Below are 17,198 nucleotides of genomic sequence, written 5' to 3'. Positions count from 1 at the left end.
AATTAATAAAAATCAGCAAAGAGTTCTCTATATAGTTCCACCAGACTGCCTGAAGCTGAGGCGTGTGGAAATGATATATACAGAAAAATTGGGGTAATTAAGAGATTTGTATTGCTGAAGTTCAGTTGGTAACACTACACTGTATACATTAGATGATTTTCTAAAAGGTATAAAGCTTAAAGCAGAATTAAGAATACCTACACAATAAAAACTGCTTTAAGTACTCCTTTTAGCTGAACATGTTACTGTAATTTGTGACTGTACTTAGTATGTTCACATACTTATGCACACAGAAACTTAAAGGAGGCTTTTCATGCCACAAGGTAGAATTTGTACCTTGAAGGGCATATTATATACTTACGCCAAATTACTAATTCTGTTTACAAGCAAACCACCTATTCTCATTAACCTTTGAGACAGGAAATGACTTGTTAGACTAACAAGCATAGCAAACCTGTGTGCTAAATGTAATAAAACACATCAATACAAGCCCTAGATGGGATTATTTGTGTTCAAGATAGACCCCTGCACAAAACTAAGCCTAAAAAGAGGAAATGGTGGTGGCAGTGACAGCAAGCAGCCTTGTTGAGCTGCAAAGGGGGCATTTTTTATGTCTTCCACACTTGAGTACCACAAATTTAAGATCATCAGGAAGCCTTTACTTGCTTTAACCTGGGAAGAGGTATCCCAACAGGAAAATACTTGTTCATCTTCTTTCCTTGGAGCGGCTTCTGTATCTTCAGCAGTATATGAGGAAATTCAGCAGCTGAAACTATACCCTCTATGCTGTCAATTTCACCATGAAGGTGTACTCTCTATGCTGCATTTTATGCCATGTAAGAGTTGTTAAACTACAGGATCCTTATGCAGCCTGTTTAGTCCTATACTAGTGGTATTCCTCAAAGTTGACCGTAAACCTACTCTCAGTTCCAATCAGGTACAGAGAGCACAATAAAAGAACAACACTACAAAGTTCTGATAACTAGCCACTTACTCAAACTGCAGTTAGCTTGGAATATATTTAGCATGTTCAGTTCAAAAGGGAAACTTTTCCATCAGCCTTCTAGCTAATCTGTTTCAGAGATGGAAGCCTATGGCCATTTGATAAGATTCTGAGAAATGTGTGCCTAATCCCAAAGTTTTATTAATTTCCAAACTATTTGACAGTATTTCAAGACTGGAACACATCCACAAAAAGGTAGGCAAGAAATGTCCTGCGTTTTTTGATACTAGAAAATTGTTCTATTTGACAGAAATTTCTTTTCTTCCAGTTTTTGTCCAAATTTACCAAATGGTAAATTAAAAATACACTAACAGTGCCAAACTGACATATTTTAGTGCTTAGCATGAGTACCATAAATTTAAGATAACCTTAGAACTATTTCTTCCACACAAAACCCCCCAGAGATTTTAGTGGCATTGCGAATCCATTTTCAAACTCCCAGCACCCACCATAAGTTACTTTTCCAATTAGCACTAGTATGGCAGATGTGATGTACTGACTACTTACTGGGATCTTAATTGACAGGTTTTTTTTTTTTTAAAGTCTTCATAACCAGCTCATCCTCAATTTGTGTCATTATGTTTGGGTCAAAGAGGCTGTGAGACTAACCCACCCTAGTAGAAACAGAGATGAGATTAGACTTGCCTTTTTTCAACAAAACTTCTATCATTCCTGCCACTAGAGATTTAGCTATTTCAGAACAAGCTTTCAATATCAATGGTGCATGCGTGCCAAGAACTTATTGACTAGTACAGCTTTTGTAAGTTTTAACATGACATTTTTGTAACTTTAAATACAAATGTTTGTAATTTTGTGGTTTGGACAAATTAAATATTTGAGAAATTTTCAGCAGGCCTTGGAATGAATACTGAGTTCATTATTTATCTTGTGTGTAACTAGTAGGCAGCTAGTATACCTAAAATAATTGTCAGTTAATCATAAGGACCTATGTATATATTTGCATTAATCACTGGCCATGTTGGCTGCGGCTGATGGCATTTGGGAGTACACAAACTTCTGGAAGGCCACAGATTTTGCTGAACTACCAAAGGTTCCCCGCAGCTGATTTAGAGTGAACATCTATACTGAGAAAAAAGTCCTGGCTCTGACACACCATTTAAGCATTTTGATTGAACTAGTTAACATTTCTCTTTTCCACCCCACATTTGTTTAACCATTGCTTGTTATTAACCCATCTCCTTTTAATGTAACAGCCTCTCCACATCTGATTCATGCTTCTGCAAAGCACCGCTCCAGCATAGCAATAGCATAGACTGCAGTAGCAAACTTGGTAAAAAAACTTTGAATCTTTTAAAGTGAACAATTTTGAGATGTGTCAAAACCTAAAAAGCTTTCTGTGTTGCCTTTACAAGCAAAGCTGTGAAAAAGTAGCCTTTGAAATACATCATCTTGCTCCTTAGTTTATATACATCTCAGATAAATTGACACAACACACACTTCCTAGAATGGAGTCTATTTTGCTATCTCCCACAATAAGACATTTATTACATACATAACATTACTATCAAAAACAGGCAACAAACTTTCAATAATCACATTTGACAAATTATTGGGAAGAATTTGGAGGACAAGCAGTTGAAATGAAGAAAACTTGAATATTTAGTACCCTTTCCTGATACACAGAGAATGCTTAAAAGTCTCTTAACAGTAACTAATTCAAAAATCTTACATGTTAATGCACAGTAAGAGGACTACCTATTTGTGTAATCTCATAATTTGCCAAGGTCTCTGTGTCTGACTGCCGGGCAAGTTGCTTAGTCCTTAAACAGGAGCCTACAGCAAGAGGAGTAGCCTTTTAAGATTTCCAGGAAATTAAATAGTAGCCTACTTCTCTATGGATGTTACTAAAATAATACTCTCTTGTTCACTCATCAAAAAATGTGATTGCCAAGGAGAGGTGTATAAAGACTAATATACTTTAAGGGTGAGATTTGTGACATGCATACATCAACTGGGTTTTTATATAGCAGTTGTGCATTAGGTCATTCCTGAACTCATGGCCTTCATGCCCAGCACAGTCTTGGGGAAATTCTGGTAAGGGAAGTCTTCACTGACAAGAGGATTGTGTCAGATTAATTAAAATAAGTTACCCTATGCTTTCATTTCAAATCTCAACAAATGTACTAGTACCAGCTTGATGGTTGTTTTATTTTACATCAATAAGAGAACCTACAGCATAACTGCTTTAATGAACCAAGTATCTTAAACGAACAGTTTTGGAATATGGAACATACCTTTAGGAGCAGCTAGTATAAAAAGTATCAACATCAGTGGTTTGAATATAAAAAATTTATTTAAAGTCAGAGTATGCAACAAATAAAACCTACAGAACACAGATTTCCCCATCACAATCTGTTGCTTACCAAATAATGGGAAAACACATTCCTTCAGTCATTATAAAGTTTTCAATACAAAAGAAATTAAGTTTTGTAAGAAAGTCTAGAAGACCAGGTACTGTTTCCTTCCAATATGCTTCACAGAGACAATGCCACTCTTCAATACATTCCACGCCATCCACCGCCTCCCATGTTGCCTTGTCCATAGTATCCACCGCTATTTCCACTGCCGCGACCTAGAAAGTAACAATAGTTACCCCACATTTGTTTAAAATGAAATACACACAAACTTCATCATTAGCATACAACTCTTTCTCTATATGGCTTCTGTGCATGCAAACGATACAGCATTCTTGTTCCTCGTGTTAACAAATACTTGATAAGACAATGAACTTTTGCATTATAAAAAGAAACCGTTTGCCTACCTAATTAAGACTTACCATAGCCACCCAAGCCATCAGGAGTACCATATCCTCCGCTGTAACTGCTACCCATTCCCATTCTTCCAACAGAACCATAACCAACTTGATCTAGAAAACAATGTTCACTGTTGTTAGAATATCTAGAGGCTAGATATATTTTAAATTTGAATTAAAAATGTAAAATCAAGCATACCCATTCCATCTCTGCCGTAACCTCCCATTCCAGAACCACCTCCAGCAGTTGAATTAAGGAACAGCTCAATATATCGATGTTCTTTAAAACAAACAAATAAATATAAGAAATAAACACCCATAACTGAAAAGGTAATTGATGTGGATTCATAATTATGTACATGCAGCAAGGGAGTCATTTACAAAGGCTTAGATATACTCTTTCTGCCTGGCACACTGAATAGACTTTCCATACAAATGGATACTCAAGAAAGGGTTGAAATGTGGCTCTGTGAACAGTCTGTTCAATACATGCAGCTATAGACTCCTTTAAAAACTGATGTAATCAAGTCTTTTAAACAACATTCTTAAGACGTGTAAAGCTCAGGCATGCTAATCCTAAAAGAAGTGATACTGGATTGTCTATGTTAGTATTTCATGTAACATGAAAGATTGCTTCCTTTCTTGGCCTTTTTGAAAAATCAGCTGTTAAGTTGAAATTAAAACTAAACTAAAATATGCAAGCAGCTTGGATATTCAATGAACTACAAAGGCAGCAATCCTGAGCTTTTAGCTGTTCCAATGTTTGCTATAACTTACGCATATGATTTTTATCTTTCAACATGGCAGTCACTGCATCTTCGTGTGTTACAAATTCTACATCCGCTTCTCCTGTTGCTCTTCCATCTGCTCCAATGTCAATGTGAACTCTTATAGGTGTCAGTGGTGAGAAAAACTAAAAGTGAGCAATAGTAAGTTACCACTTGCAGGAACTTTCAAATATTGAAACAACAGTTATCTTAAGCACATAATGCTCATTTTACATGCTTTATCAGGGATGTCACACTCCTGCCTGCATTTTCACAAATGATGCAAACCTTCAGTTTTTACTCATTTGTTTTGAGCTATCATTTAAAAAAATCATTTGCCATCTTTTCTAACGTACATAGCCACTGCAGTTGATACTGTTTAACAATTGGCACTCAGAAACACTTGCTGATTTACTGCAAGTCATCAAGTGATCTACTAGTACACCCTGACCACATTCGGCTTAGCTGTTATGTTTCTCCCCATTTGAGGATTTCAGATCATTTACAGCTGCAGCTGCTATAATTTATATTAAACCCAAGGTTTTTTAAAATTAAAATATCCTGATTGCATCTCAAGTGCTATAAATTATTTTGAAAAAACGGCCATTAGATCATTACAGTAATTTCATCATATCTTCAGGAATTGCTTTAAAGGAAGTCGAGCCCCTCTGTTACTGCTGTTGAGGAGTCAGACCAGATTCTTAAACTCTTAAGATCTTTGTTTCAACCAGGAATATTTGTCTACAATGCTTACATTTGCAATATCATTTTCTGTTGCTCGAAATGGCAGTCCTCTCATGTGAACAAAGTGACCACCATGAAAGCCTGAGCTAGCATCTCCTGCTCCACCATAGCCGTGGCCTCCCATTCCTAAAACACAAAAGATTCAATAAATGTATGATTTAATAAAGTTGTGCACGTGCATTCCCAATGTATGTTTACTCCCCCTTGAAATTGGAAGTGTACTAGGTTATACACTAGAAATATCCTACTCTGATTTAACTTTCACTAGGACTTCTTTGGTTCCTTCCATGCCAAATAATACCCCCCCCCCCCATTCTGACATGTAAAACAGTAGTTTTCAAACTACAGTGGTACCTTGGTTTTTCAATGCCTCCGTAGTCAAACGTTTTGGAACTCGAGTGCTGAAAACCCAGAAGTAAATGCCTTGGTTTTCGAATGCACCTCAGAAGTTGAACAGGAAATGTGGCTTCTGTATTGAGGCTTCTGCTTTCAGTTTTCGAACGTTTCAGAACTCGAACAGACTTCCGGAATGGATTACGTTCGAAAACCGAGGTACCACTGTACTCACATGCTGCGAATGGCAATTTTAAAGCAGTGCACATTATTTCTCCAACTTCAAAATAACCTGAGGAATTCAGAACAACCCCTCAGCTCTAAAAATACCCTACTTAACAATAAAAAGGGGTTGTTTTTTCTTTGTCTTGGGAGCCAGTGAGACAGCCTGATGGTTGAGGAACAATACTATAAACTTTTAAATCTTACCTCTACCATCTCTCATTCTGTCATCATAGCCATCATTTCCATAGCCATAATTGTTATAGCCACCATACTCATCAAAGCCACCATATCCTGTGAGATTTAAGAAGTGGACATACCATGAAACAGTCTTTTTAAAATTCAGCTGTTATCACACTGCATATAATCAGTACCTCTTGACATCAAATATATAAGCAAGTTTCTATTTATAAAGTTGTCAGGCTCAAAAACATGCAAACCAAGTTTCATCCACATTTAAAATCTCATTTCAGATGCCTCTCCATACCTTTTCAATCTTTAGTCACACGGCTGGTAAAAAAACTGATAGGTATCCAGATTTCAGACTTGGTATGTATTATAATTACTGTCATTTCTGTATTTCTTGACAAAACGTCAGGAACGTGAAAATGACAAGAGCCTGTGGTCATTAGATACACATACCACCGTCATATCCACCACCTCCTCGATGCATTCTGTCATACATACTTCCACGCCCAGCTGCATAATAACCCCCTCTTCCTCCCATTGGTCTATCATAGGGTCCAGGTCGCTGTCCCATCATTCTTCGTGGTGGGTCATAGAATCCTCGGATTTCACTCTTACTACTTTTGAAGATCTCAATATATCTGAGTAAAAAAAGATTTTCAATGTACAAAAGTAAGAATACACATATGTGATGTCTAGTAAAAAAACACACACAGTAACAAGTTGCACAAATGCTCTGAATTCTATATCTAGATACAGCATTCAATAAAAGTGTACACTGTTTTTTCAAGTGTCACTTAAATTTTAGGAAATGTAAATGCAAAAGCAAGCATTTTAAGTTCTATATTTTACTGTCTAAGAATTCTAACTGAATTTTAAATACAACAAATTTCTGAATCACACTCCCCCCCTGCCCCAGTAATAAATTCTTTGAAAAATGTCTGGCTATCATAGACCACCCTCCACAAAAATTGAAATATCCTAATTTTAGCAATCTACATAGTATTACCATTTCCCCCTCCCACCAAATCTACTATACTTCCCAAGTTACTTAGGGTGATTGTAAGGTTGTTGTTTTTAAATAGCCAGTTATTTTATGCTCCCCAACCCCCCAAAAGCAAAACTGACCCCCAACCCCCCGAATAACACCATCCCAAACTCTCCATCCCCACCTGTGCCCTATTCTTTCCTTGTGTTTCCCCAGAGCTTTTTCTGCTATCTCCTTTGAAGCAAACTGCACGAAGGCCTCCCCTGTGCTTCTCCCCTGGTAGTCCAGCGTCAATGTTATCCCATTTGGCACGATTTCCAACCCTTTAACCCAAGGACAAATAACCCCATCAAGGGGAAGAGTGTTAAAGTCTGAAACATTCCCATCTGTAGAAAATACTTAAAGCAAATCTACACAAATGCAAGAACATAGCTTAGCTTCCCCCTCCCCTACCTAACCCAAATACACACGCTAAAGATCTTTCATTAAACTTTATGGGTTTAGACATTCTATTACTGTCTCTCTGTTCAGACTACACAGCAACAGCTACATCACAAAGGCCCTTCTATATTGCATGATGTAATAACTACATACTCCAAATTCTGATTCATAGCAAGGTATCTAAATGGGTAAATTTTATATCCTACACTGCCAATGCAATCTCTTGATTAGAAGTATTTTAACACAGAATACCAAAAATTAGCAATCTAAATGTTAAACTGATTCCCCCCTCCCCCCTGAAATAGTCAATATAAATTAAACTATTTCAAATATCAATCTTGCAGACATAGAAACACTGAAAGTCACTTGACATTAACACTAGAGCTACCTTGAAAGAACTGAACGATCTCCTCCTTGCTGCAGCCAAATGGCAGACCACGCAATCGTACTGTTCCATCACTAGATGAATCATTTGGACCATTATGTTTCCCAGCCCAGTCCATTTTGCTGTTTAAAATCAAACACCATAAAAAACATAAACAGCAAATTTAGCATTTGAGAATCATGATTCACCCCCACCCCTTCCTAAGCAGGACTGTATTCATTAGCAGTATCTTGAAACATGCTCAGACATTGATTGAAGCATAATGCTGTGATAAGTTACAACTGCCATTGTCTAGAACTCATTCAGTACAACTAGCATGACCTGCTCATGCAGCCTGCCACATATCTACTCTCAATACCTCAGGTTCTCAAAAGAGATGCACTATCTATGAAGACAAATTCTACTGCTTGGAAAAGTGCAAATGACTCCCCAACACCTCTCAAATTAGCTCAGCCATGCACTGGCCCAATCAGTACATATAACCAATCATTGCAATCGATGCTATTCTTTAATTCATAGTGCTGCAGGCTGGTTAAGCCATTGAACTATTTTCTAAAATGCATATGGACTACTACATGCACACTTCTCTCCACTGTTCGCACACAAGCCACTTCCACATCTCCTCCAATGCCAGCTAGAAAAGCCAAGGCAATATTCCTGTAGAGATTCACAAAATCAGGAGTTCTGACAACTAAGAGAAGCAGTGAATGGGAAGCAAGAAGGCATGGGGGTTAATGAGCACAGGATAGAATTCAGTAAACTGGGAAAGTGGAGCAGGGTGGTGGTACACAAGATAGAATGACCAGCAAGACAGAATGACAGCAAAGTAGAGAGAGGCAAGCCAAAGGTTTATTTTTAACAGGACTTTAAAGCTGCCATGCATACGTTTTCAATGTGAAAAGGTAAGGTATATTTTAATAAATAAAATTAATGTAAAAATGGAGTACTAGTAAATAGGACAGGAATTAGGAACTACATGCATTTATGTTTTGGGAAATTCTGAAAGGACACTACTATAAGTGGGACTCATTCATGAAGCAACTTTGAGATGCATACTATGAAAAGCTCAAATGTAATATAAATTCTCCAAAAATGATGTAGTTCAACACACTAAGAAGCTGTAATGATTATAACATAATTTTATTTTACATTAATTGTCAGTTGATGGGGAAGAAGTACTTAATTTAGGTTGAAACTCACTCTACTACTATAGGAAGGCACATTTCCCCCACTTTAGACAAGTCCTGCCTAATAGCAGATAGGACTCTGATGCAAGGCTAGAGTCCTACAGAAGCCAATGTAAGAAGTTTTCTCCCATTCAGCCCCACTACCTAAAAAATACTACAGGCACTGAGAGGAAGAAAAATTCCTAACAAAGAACCGAATCCCCCAATGTACGCATCTGAGGAAAAAAACTTTTCAAAAAGAGGAAAAGAGGCAGTATTGGGTTTGCTCTCACACACAGAAGGTCTCAGACCACATGCAAGAAATTCCTTCTTTTAAGCACAGGGAGGCTAAATGGCACACTGCAAGTGCCATCTCAGAACCTCATGCTTTCATGAGGAAGATGGTCTTAGCTAAGGATATATCCCAACAGGCAGCATAGCAAAAGATTTAGCAAAGGGAAGACAGTGAAAAAGCAGACAAAATCACAACTGCCATTACTGAAGCTAAAGCTGTTCCAGCAGGAATACAATTTCTACAATCTATTCCCCTCAAAACTGGGCAAGTCCTGCAGCTAGCAAGCCTTTTGGTCCTGTGCACCTCAAATCCAGCCCCAACCTCTGCTCTGCTTCTGCAGCATCTGAGAAAGTCAATCATTGAGGAAGAGAATGTTGCAATCAAGTATTGGCAAGAGCACCTATTTAAATTGGATGTTCCTCCTCAGTCCTTTAGTAAAAACTTCTAAAAATCTTCAACAGCAGGAACAAGAAGAAAAGCCTGAAACTAAAAATCCTTCCACCTTCCAAGTGGCTTCCCCATAAGCAAGAGAGGAAAGCATAGCGATTTCTACCCCAAGCCTTTTTGACCAAACAATGAGCAAGGAATGGAGCAACCCTAGGGAGGGATAATTTACCAGCCCTACTACAGCAGATGCCAGAGAAGGGTTTGCCCCATGGAAGTCGCATGAGGTGTCCCTCTCAGCCATCCCAGTTACAATGTTCTCTAATGCATCAATGGGCTGGCATTCATGTTCCCCCACCCCATGATAACCAAACCCTTCATTAAGGAATTTACTGCAGAGGCCTTCTTAGACTCTCTGCAATTATTTTTTAGGTCTATGACTTACTAGGTCTCCTTTTCTGTCTACGTTAGGAGAATATGGATCTGAAACTGAAGTCTGACCTAGCCACTTGGAAGGTGAAAATCTGTTTAGAGACCCATTTGAACACTTTCTTCCTAGGAGAGACCAAGGATAAGAAAAAGGCATTTCTTTTGCAGCCCAAGCAGGAAATGCCTCCCAAGTGGTAAATTAACTCATCCTTCCATTTGTTCCCAGTATCCTTAGAGACCCAGGGGCAGGTATACCCTTAGAGACAAAGCTGTCAGTTTCACATCAGGAAGCCTCAAGTGATTCAACAAATACTGGAAGCCTCCTAACCACAGCCAAGTGGGTCTTTAGCTTAACCTTAAATGTCTTCCTCTCTCCATACCCACCAAAGCATAACTTATGAGCCTGACAGTATTCTGCATGAAGTCTGGCCAGAAATTATGCAATAAGCCTGCAGTGGTTCATGCTAAATTTCCATAACCAAGCAGCCAGGAAGCAACCTGTACTAGTCATTTAGGTGTTTCTCTCTCCTGGTGGACAAATCACTTTTAATCTATACAAGGGCCAACTGATAATGAAACTACAGCAGATCTGCATAAAATATGCTAGCCTCACATAGCCGGATGAAGCAGGAAAACAGCACAGATATGTTCAACAAAGTACAAACTAGTGGGAACCTTGCTTGCAAAAAAAATTCTTCTTGAAGTACAAGGTCACTATAAAAGTGGAGTAGTTCTTAGGGAAACACCTATCCAACAGATTATGGACACACAGAGCCAATCAGTTCTGAACCTCTTCACACCTCGACCCACAGTTTCAACAGATTATTCACCAGCTCCTCTGAACAGCAGAAGCAGTGGCCAAGAAGACTGCTATACATATCCTGCCCTCCATTTCTCTTATTTCCTAGTCTCTCCTTGCACTGTTTTCTGATTTCCAAGGGCTGAATCAATCAAAAACTGCAGCAAGGAGAGAACAGGGCTAAAAGCCCCATATAGCCAGAGCACATAGGTCTCCAGATCTCCACTAACAGATAGATGGTTCCCCATTAATCTATTTCAGGGCTCAGTCTTCTATTACAAACCATGGTTCAGTTTGCATGGAGAAAAAAATTAGAATATCCCCCAACTTAACTATTCTAACAATATTGTTCTAATATGGCAGCTAAATATACCCATTACAGATTTTTATGGGACCTTCATTTGAACCCATGACTAAGTTCTTCTTCAATGAGCTTTTGCTCAGGACTGTATTCCTAGTGGTAGTGCCCTCAGTCTTCACATGTTTCAGCAACAGCACCAGTTAAAAAATGTTTTTTTGCATCTTTCATTAGAGCAAGGTGAGCCCTAGATTTTTTGATTGCTCACAATGGGGCACATTAGACCAGTGTTTTTCAACCACTGTTCCGTGGCACACTAGTGTGCCGCGAGATGTTGCCTGGTGTGCCGTGGGAAAAATTGTGTTTATTTGATTCCTATTCAAGAGAATTACTTTATATATAGTCAATATAGGCACAGAGTTAAATTTTTTAACATTTTCTAATGGTGGTGTGCCTCGTGATTTTTTTCATAAAACAAGTGTGCCCTTGCCCAAAAAAGGTTGAAAAACACTGCATTAGACAGACGGAGGAATCCTTGGGGGTGGGTTTAGGGGTAAGTACCGGTACTCAAATTCACTTCAGTCAATTGGCTGATACTGTATTATAAAAAATTATGCAGCAAAAGGAATAAAACCTCAGTCCCAGTTTGGTAGAAAGGTGCTGAAAAACATTCTGAAATAGAAGACTCCTGACTTGGATATACTACTCTTGGACAGTTGAAAATAACATGCTCTTTCACACCAGCTCAAAGAAATAAGTTATCACTATGACATTTTATTTTTTATGTTGGGAGAGCACTTTACTGTTTCCAAATGCTAGGGGTTGGAATCATTTATTATTTGCTTACAGTGTTTCTTACCCAGCTTTTCCACAAGTGATCTGCAAAGTGCCTATCAGTTATAAAAACCAACAGAAGCATAATAGCTTAAATATTTCTAAAAATAAACACAGAGGAGCAAAAGAAAAGAACTGGTACTCCTAGGTTACAAACCCTTTCTTTCCTGCAATCCTCTGTTGTCCTGTTCTGTTTAGGACTCGCAATGCTAATACGCTTAAGTACTTAGTGAGGTAAACTGGATTTTTTTCCTTTTAAATAGAAAAGGTTTCCACTAGTATATTTTTCTGTTGAAAGTTTTCCACTTTGAAAAATGCATTGTTTCACAAAACAATTAGTGACATAATCAATGAACAAAACACAAGTCAATTTGAAATGCATATAAAAAAGTCAAATCTAAAATCAAAACAGTGGTTAAATTTTTCAGCTGCTACTCCTAGGAAGCACATTTTATGCAACTACTGTATTTCTTCAAGCAATCTACAATTAGTAAGTTAACTGTTTTCAATGTATTTGTTTTCCCTGGCCTAAATAAAATCTAAATAATATTGAATTGTCATGTCTTAAAATATTTAGAAGTATTCCAATAAAAATAATTTTCAAGTAAAGCTTATGAGTGCAATTTTATACCTGTCTACTCAAAAATATGTCTCTGTGACAGGACTGCAGTCTTAACCACAATAAGGTTGCAATTCTATATATACTACTTAACGGTGCTTCACTGAACTCAATGTGGGATGTAATCCACTGGGAGCAGTCAAGTACAACATTCCTTTTTTTGCTAGAGTGAACATGCAAAGGAATGTTTGGTCCAGCCAGTCGAAGTTTCCTGTTCCTCCTGGCCTTGAGCATCCTTCCTTGCATGTGACTAGTGGGTGGGCGTGACCTTTCCAGAACTGACAAAAGGCCAAGTCACACTGCTACCTTCCTCTTTTTGACCTTCCTGTTCGTCCTGCCTGCTTCCTGCATCACCTGGACTGGACTGCTGGCTGCCACAGCAGTTCCCCAGGTTATCTCCCATATGGGGTAAACTTGTTTGTACATGTTTGTAACTTTAAGCCTAAAGCCTGCCTTCAGGGATCACACTGTGTTCTGCCTGATCATGAGTAAAACTACTTTTTGTTACTTATGAATAAGACTGTGGTGTCTTTATTCTTTTATGAAGGATTCAAAAAGGGTCTTACGAGGAATATTAGAACATATCTCAATCTGGACAAGCCAGATTGAATTGCTTATTGTCTTAAGAAACTCACACGAGTTTGCAACCAGCTTTCTGCTGCTTAAGATGGGGAATGCACTCTGCTAAGTGAAGAAACTTGCTAGCGCAAGTCAGAAAGGATATTAATAAACAATATATCCTCTCTTGCCACCCTCAACATTCCCACACTCAATGGGACTCACTTCTCATTTATATGATTATACTATATGCACTTTATTGCATGTTTTTCTGTAGTAAAACATTTCAGGTAATTTTGCCACCTCAAAAGTTTGCAGATATTTATACATTTAAAATTAACATCACATTAAAAATAAACTAACAGTGTTCTCAGTGTTATGAGTGCTGATCCTTATGTAGCCAGAATGGCACTACCCAAGGGAGGCATTAGCATCCTCAGGAAAACCCTGAGATTTGTAAAAGTACAAAACAACCACCACCACCTCAGGGAAGCTAAGCTGTGTATAGAATGCTGACCAATTGCTGGGAAGGGGAAATTGGGGGGTAGAAGAGAGTGGCTGGAACACTGCACTGCAACATTTTGTTGCAAGTTCCAATTATCCAATTCAAAATTTTATGAAAATCCCACACTGTATTTAACAATCCCACACTGTATTTATTCATTTGCGTTTTACATTGACTGATCTCTTCAGTGCAATCCTTCGTATGTTTATTTAGATGTAAATCCCACTGTTTTAAATGGAATTTGCTCCTATGCAAACATATGGTTGTTGTCATGCTTGCTGTCTAAGCTGTCAGAACACCGATCTTGTAGTCTGAAAGTGATTATACCTCTTCTGGAAAAGAAGGGTGCATCTTTCCTATGCTTCCTGCTTGAAAAAGATGAAAGATGAGCTTTATCTTTAACAACCACAACCATCAAGTATGAAACTCCAGGCGTTTTCCCTCTCAAAAAGTTCTCTTGCAGGCTAATCATAAAAATCCACCTAAGCTGCTACATTGTAATACTGTCAACAACAGCACCACTATAACCTGTAGCCTCCACTATGTGCTTTAAGATAACCTGCTGTGCACAGAATTGTGCAGATTTCCTTTTATCCTAGGGACAGAAAAGTGATCGAATCATGCAGAGAGACTTTAGAATTTGGATACAGTAAGCCAGAGAGCCCTTACTGTAATATGGTAAACAGGAGCAAAATGGAGATACTAGTAAACAACTCTAGTAAGCATTTCTCTCCTTTAGCACCTACCAGCATTAGCCTGCTTTTCATTTTTAATTCTAAGATTAAATACACAGAAATTTGACCTATCAGAACAAGATAGAATGACATATTGCCATATGATCCCACACAATAGTATGTAAGGTAAACTCTCATGGAACAAAATTTGCATGCCAGAGTATGAAAGTTTTTAAAGCTTAGAAAGTTCTTCAGACAACAAAAAATTAGATTTTCTGCTTGAAGACCTCTGCATAGTCTTAACAGTAGTTAAGCCAAATATTATTTATCAAAGTAATGCAATTAAATTAGAGAAAACTAACAGTATGATCCTGTGCATGTTTCCTCATAAGTCCCACTGTGTTCTAGGGAACTTAATTCCATATAACTGTGCATACAACTGCAGCCTAAGTTATCTAGTGGCACATTTGGAAATCTGTCCATTGTAAAAAAAATCCCACTGCATAAAAGATATGTATCACTTGGGAAATCAGGTATTACTTTTTTTTAATTGCCCTGGAACCATCTTTTATATATTAATATTCACTTTAGGTAACCAAGCTAAGTGAGAGAAGCTATGCTCCCCAAAACTGTAACAGAACCTATGTAAGATAAGAACACAAAGACATGATTTCTTGACATAAATGACTTTAGTACTGTCATTTTTGAACATGTTCAAAATCTGTCCATGTAAGCAGCTATCTATGTATTTCAAGTGATTGAAATACATTACCTACTCTATCCTTTACCTTATTTCTGTTTTCAAAAGTGGATTAGCTGTAGAAATGACCTATGTCAAATGGCTCATTTACAATCAGCCTAAGTGTCTTTTGGCTGATATACAGAAACATGTTGCATTAGACAAAGCACTGTTGGCGAAGAACTGCCACCCCTGCACTTACTGTATTATGAATCTTAAATCACAACGGATGTCAGTACGGTGTCACCACTAACTGTGATGGTTGCAACGTTACACCGCTATAGCCTTAGTTTTACTAATGCTTTCTGATTTAATCTGAGTTACAGGTGGGTAGCCGTGTTGGTCTGCCATAGTCGAAACAAAATAGAAAATTCTTTCCAGTAGCACCTTAGAGACCAACTGAGTTTGTTCTTGGTATGAGCTTTCGTGTGCATGCACACTTCTTCAGATACACTGAAACAGAAGCAGTTTCAGTGTATCTGAAGAAGTGTGCATGCACACAAAAGCTCATACCAAGAACAAACTCAGTTGGTCTCTAAGGTGCTACTGGAAAGAATTTTCTATTTTGTTTTGATTTAATCTGAGTGATGAATGAAATTTACCCTTTCACCCAACCTTAAATGCTACTACGTGCGTTTTCTCGGGTGTAATTCCCAAGGACTACAATGGGGCTCTTTCCCAAACAGCTGAACAGCCAATCTCTTTGCATCTCATTAGCGAGCATGGCGAGGCGGGGGAGCCGGCACAGGAAACTCCCCCAACTATCAACACTACCCGACACGCACAGACCCATCGCGCAGGCGCAAACCACCTTGAGCAGAGGAGGCGTGGCAGATCAAATAATGCCCGCTCTCAGAAAGGGGGGGGAGGGGAAGAGTGAATCTCCGCCGGGTAAAACAGCCAAAGGAAGGCGTCGCCGTGCCTTTTTGTCAGGCCCGGGATGCCGTTGATCTGTCGTCCCTACCCTCGCTCCTTTGGTTGCACTAGTGCTGTTAGCTGCAAAGTCGCCGATTCCGGCGAGCCGTTGGGCCACGAGCGCCAACCCCAGGCTGAAGGGCACCTCAGCCTCCGGCAGGCGAACCAGTCGCCGACCTGGCGCGCCGCGTCCGCTCTTCCCCCCTCCTCCTCCCCCGCCAAATCACCGCCACATTCAAAATGGCGGACGGAGAGAATGGAACCCTCGCTCTCGCGCGCGCACAAGCCACTGCTTAACCCTTCCCTTCCCTCCCCCGTTTATCCCGCCACCTGACCCAAGGCTGAATATCTCAGGGAACCGAGAAGGCGGGTCCGCCCACCTCGGCTCGTACTTTCCCGGCGCATCGGCGACGGAGTTGCCCGACCTCTCTCCCCCGCCACCCCACTCACCGGCAACACCTCACCCACTTCCCCAGTCGGTCGGCGCTAACGGCAGGGCTGAAATTCCCCCACAAAAGAACAAGGAAGCGCGCCTAACGGGCGGCTGACTAGCAAGCTACGCAGCTGAGGCAGACAGGATGGCGTCGCTGGCGGACGTATCGCGAGCACAAGCGGCGCCGGGGACGAGAATTTCGCTCGCGTCGCCTAGGTGCAGAGTGTGACGCATGCGCCGCGGAGGAGAATGGCGCGACAGCCGTTTAGGTCGAGGGAGCAAGATGGCGGGGCGCATGCGCAGAAGGAAAGCCTTCCAAGGCCGCGTGTGCAGCTTAGCGCTGCGTAAGCCCAACTCGACCGATGATTTCGCGCTTGATAAAGAGGTGTTTTGAAGGTACCTGTTGCTGATGCTGTGCCAATAAGGCCAGTGAGTTCAAAATAATGGGACCATAATTTAATGACACTGCCGTGACTGCCCATGAGGGGAAAAGGATATATGGCATCCCTACCAGCCAGCTACTAAGTCACAATTCACTACCAATAGGTCAGAAACTGTATTATGTGTAAACACAGGTCTTTGTAATACAAAAAGAGTTTCAGTTGACAGAATACTGGAGAGCCTGTTAAGGAGCTTACCGGTAAATAGCAACAAAGAGAAAGTAAATAGTGTGGCACTGAGTGTAAGAAGGTTGAAGCGTTACCAAGG

The 17,198-nt window shown here is 39.6% G+C and overlaps 1 protein-coding gene across 7 annotated transcripts; it reads right to left on the bottom strand.

The window, feature by feature from the left end:
* Window positions 1-2,461: 2,461 nt before the first annotated feature.
* Window positions 2,462-16,704, bottom strand: HNRNPH3 (heterogeneous nuclear ribonucleoprotein H3). Of its 7 annotated transcripts, none has more exons than XM_033148967.1 (10): window positions 16,508-16,704; window positions 7,846-7,964; window positions 7,201-7,339; window positions 6,485-6,669; window positions 6,050-6,136; window positions 5,298-5,413; window positions 4,554-4,689; window positions 3,976-4,056; window positions 3,801-3,890; window positions 2,462-3,596 (listed from the first exon to the last, which is right to left on the bottom strand). In XM_033148967.1, exons 2-10 carry the CDS (start codon window positions 7,958-7,960, stop codon window positions 3,520-3,522), a joined length of 1,026 nt encoding a protein of 341 aa, XP_033004858.1. In that variant the 5' UTR covers window positions 7,961-7,964; window positions 16,508-16,704; the 3' UTR covers window positions 2,462-3,519. The 7 variants fall into 7 exon arrangements, with proteins under 7 accessions (XP_033004858.1, XP_033004859.1, XP_033004860.1 ...); XM_033148968.1 differs by having other exon boundaries at window positions 6,530-6,669; window positions 16,508-16,700; XM_033148969.1 differs by lacking the exon at window positions 6,050-6,136 and having other exon boundaries at window positions 6,530-6,669.
* Between the last annotated feature and the right edge of the window lie 494 nt (window positions 16,705-17,198).

This window comes from Lacerta agilis, chromosome 5 (assembly GCF_009819535.1).
Source record: "Lacerta agilis isolate rLacAgi1 chromosome 5, rLacAgi1.pri, whole genome shotgun sequence".
Taxonomy (NCBI): Eukaryota; Metazoa; Chordata; class Lepidosauria; order Squamata; family Lacertidae; genus Lacerta; species Lacerta agilis.
This window is presented reverse-complemented; position numbering and strand designations above follow the sequence as displayed.

Excerpts from the sequence above, each read along its gene's own strand:
- HNRNPH3 (XM_033148967.1), bottom strand. The coding sequence starts at position 7,960 with ATGGACTGGGCTGGGAAACATAATGGTCCAAATGATTCATCTAGTGAT. Across the intron at positions 4,057-4,553 it reads GAAAGATAAAAATCATATGC|AACATCGATATATTGAGCTG; the intron begins GTAAGTTATAGC and ends TTTGTTTTAAAG. Across the intron at positions 3,891-3,975 it reads TTACGGCAGAGATGGAATGG|ATCAAGTTGGTTATGGTTCT; the intron begins GTATGCTTGATT and ends ATTGTTTTCTAG.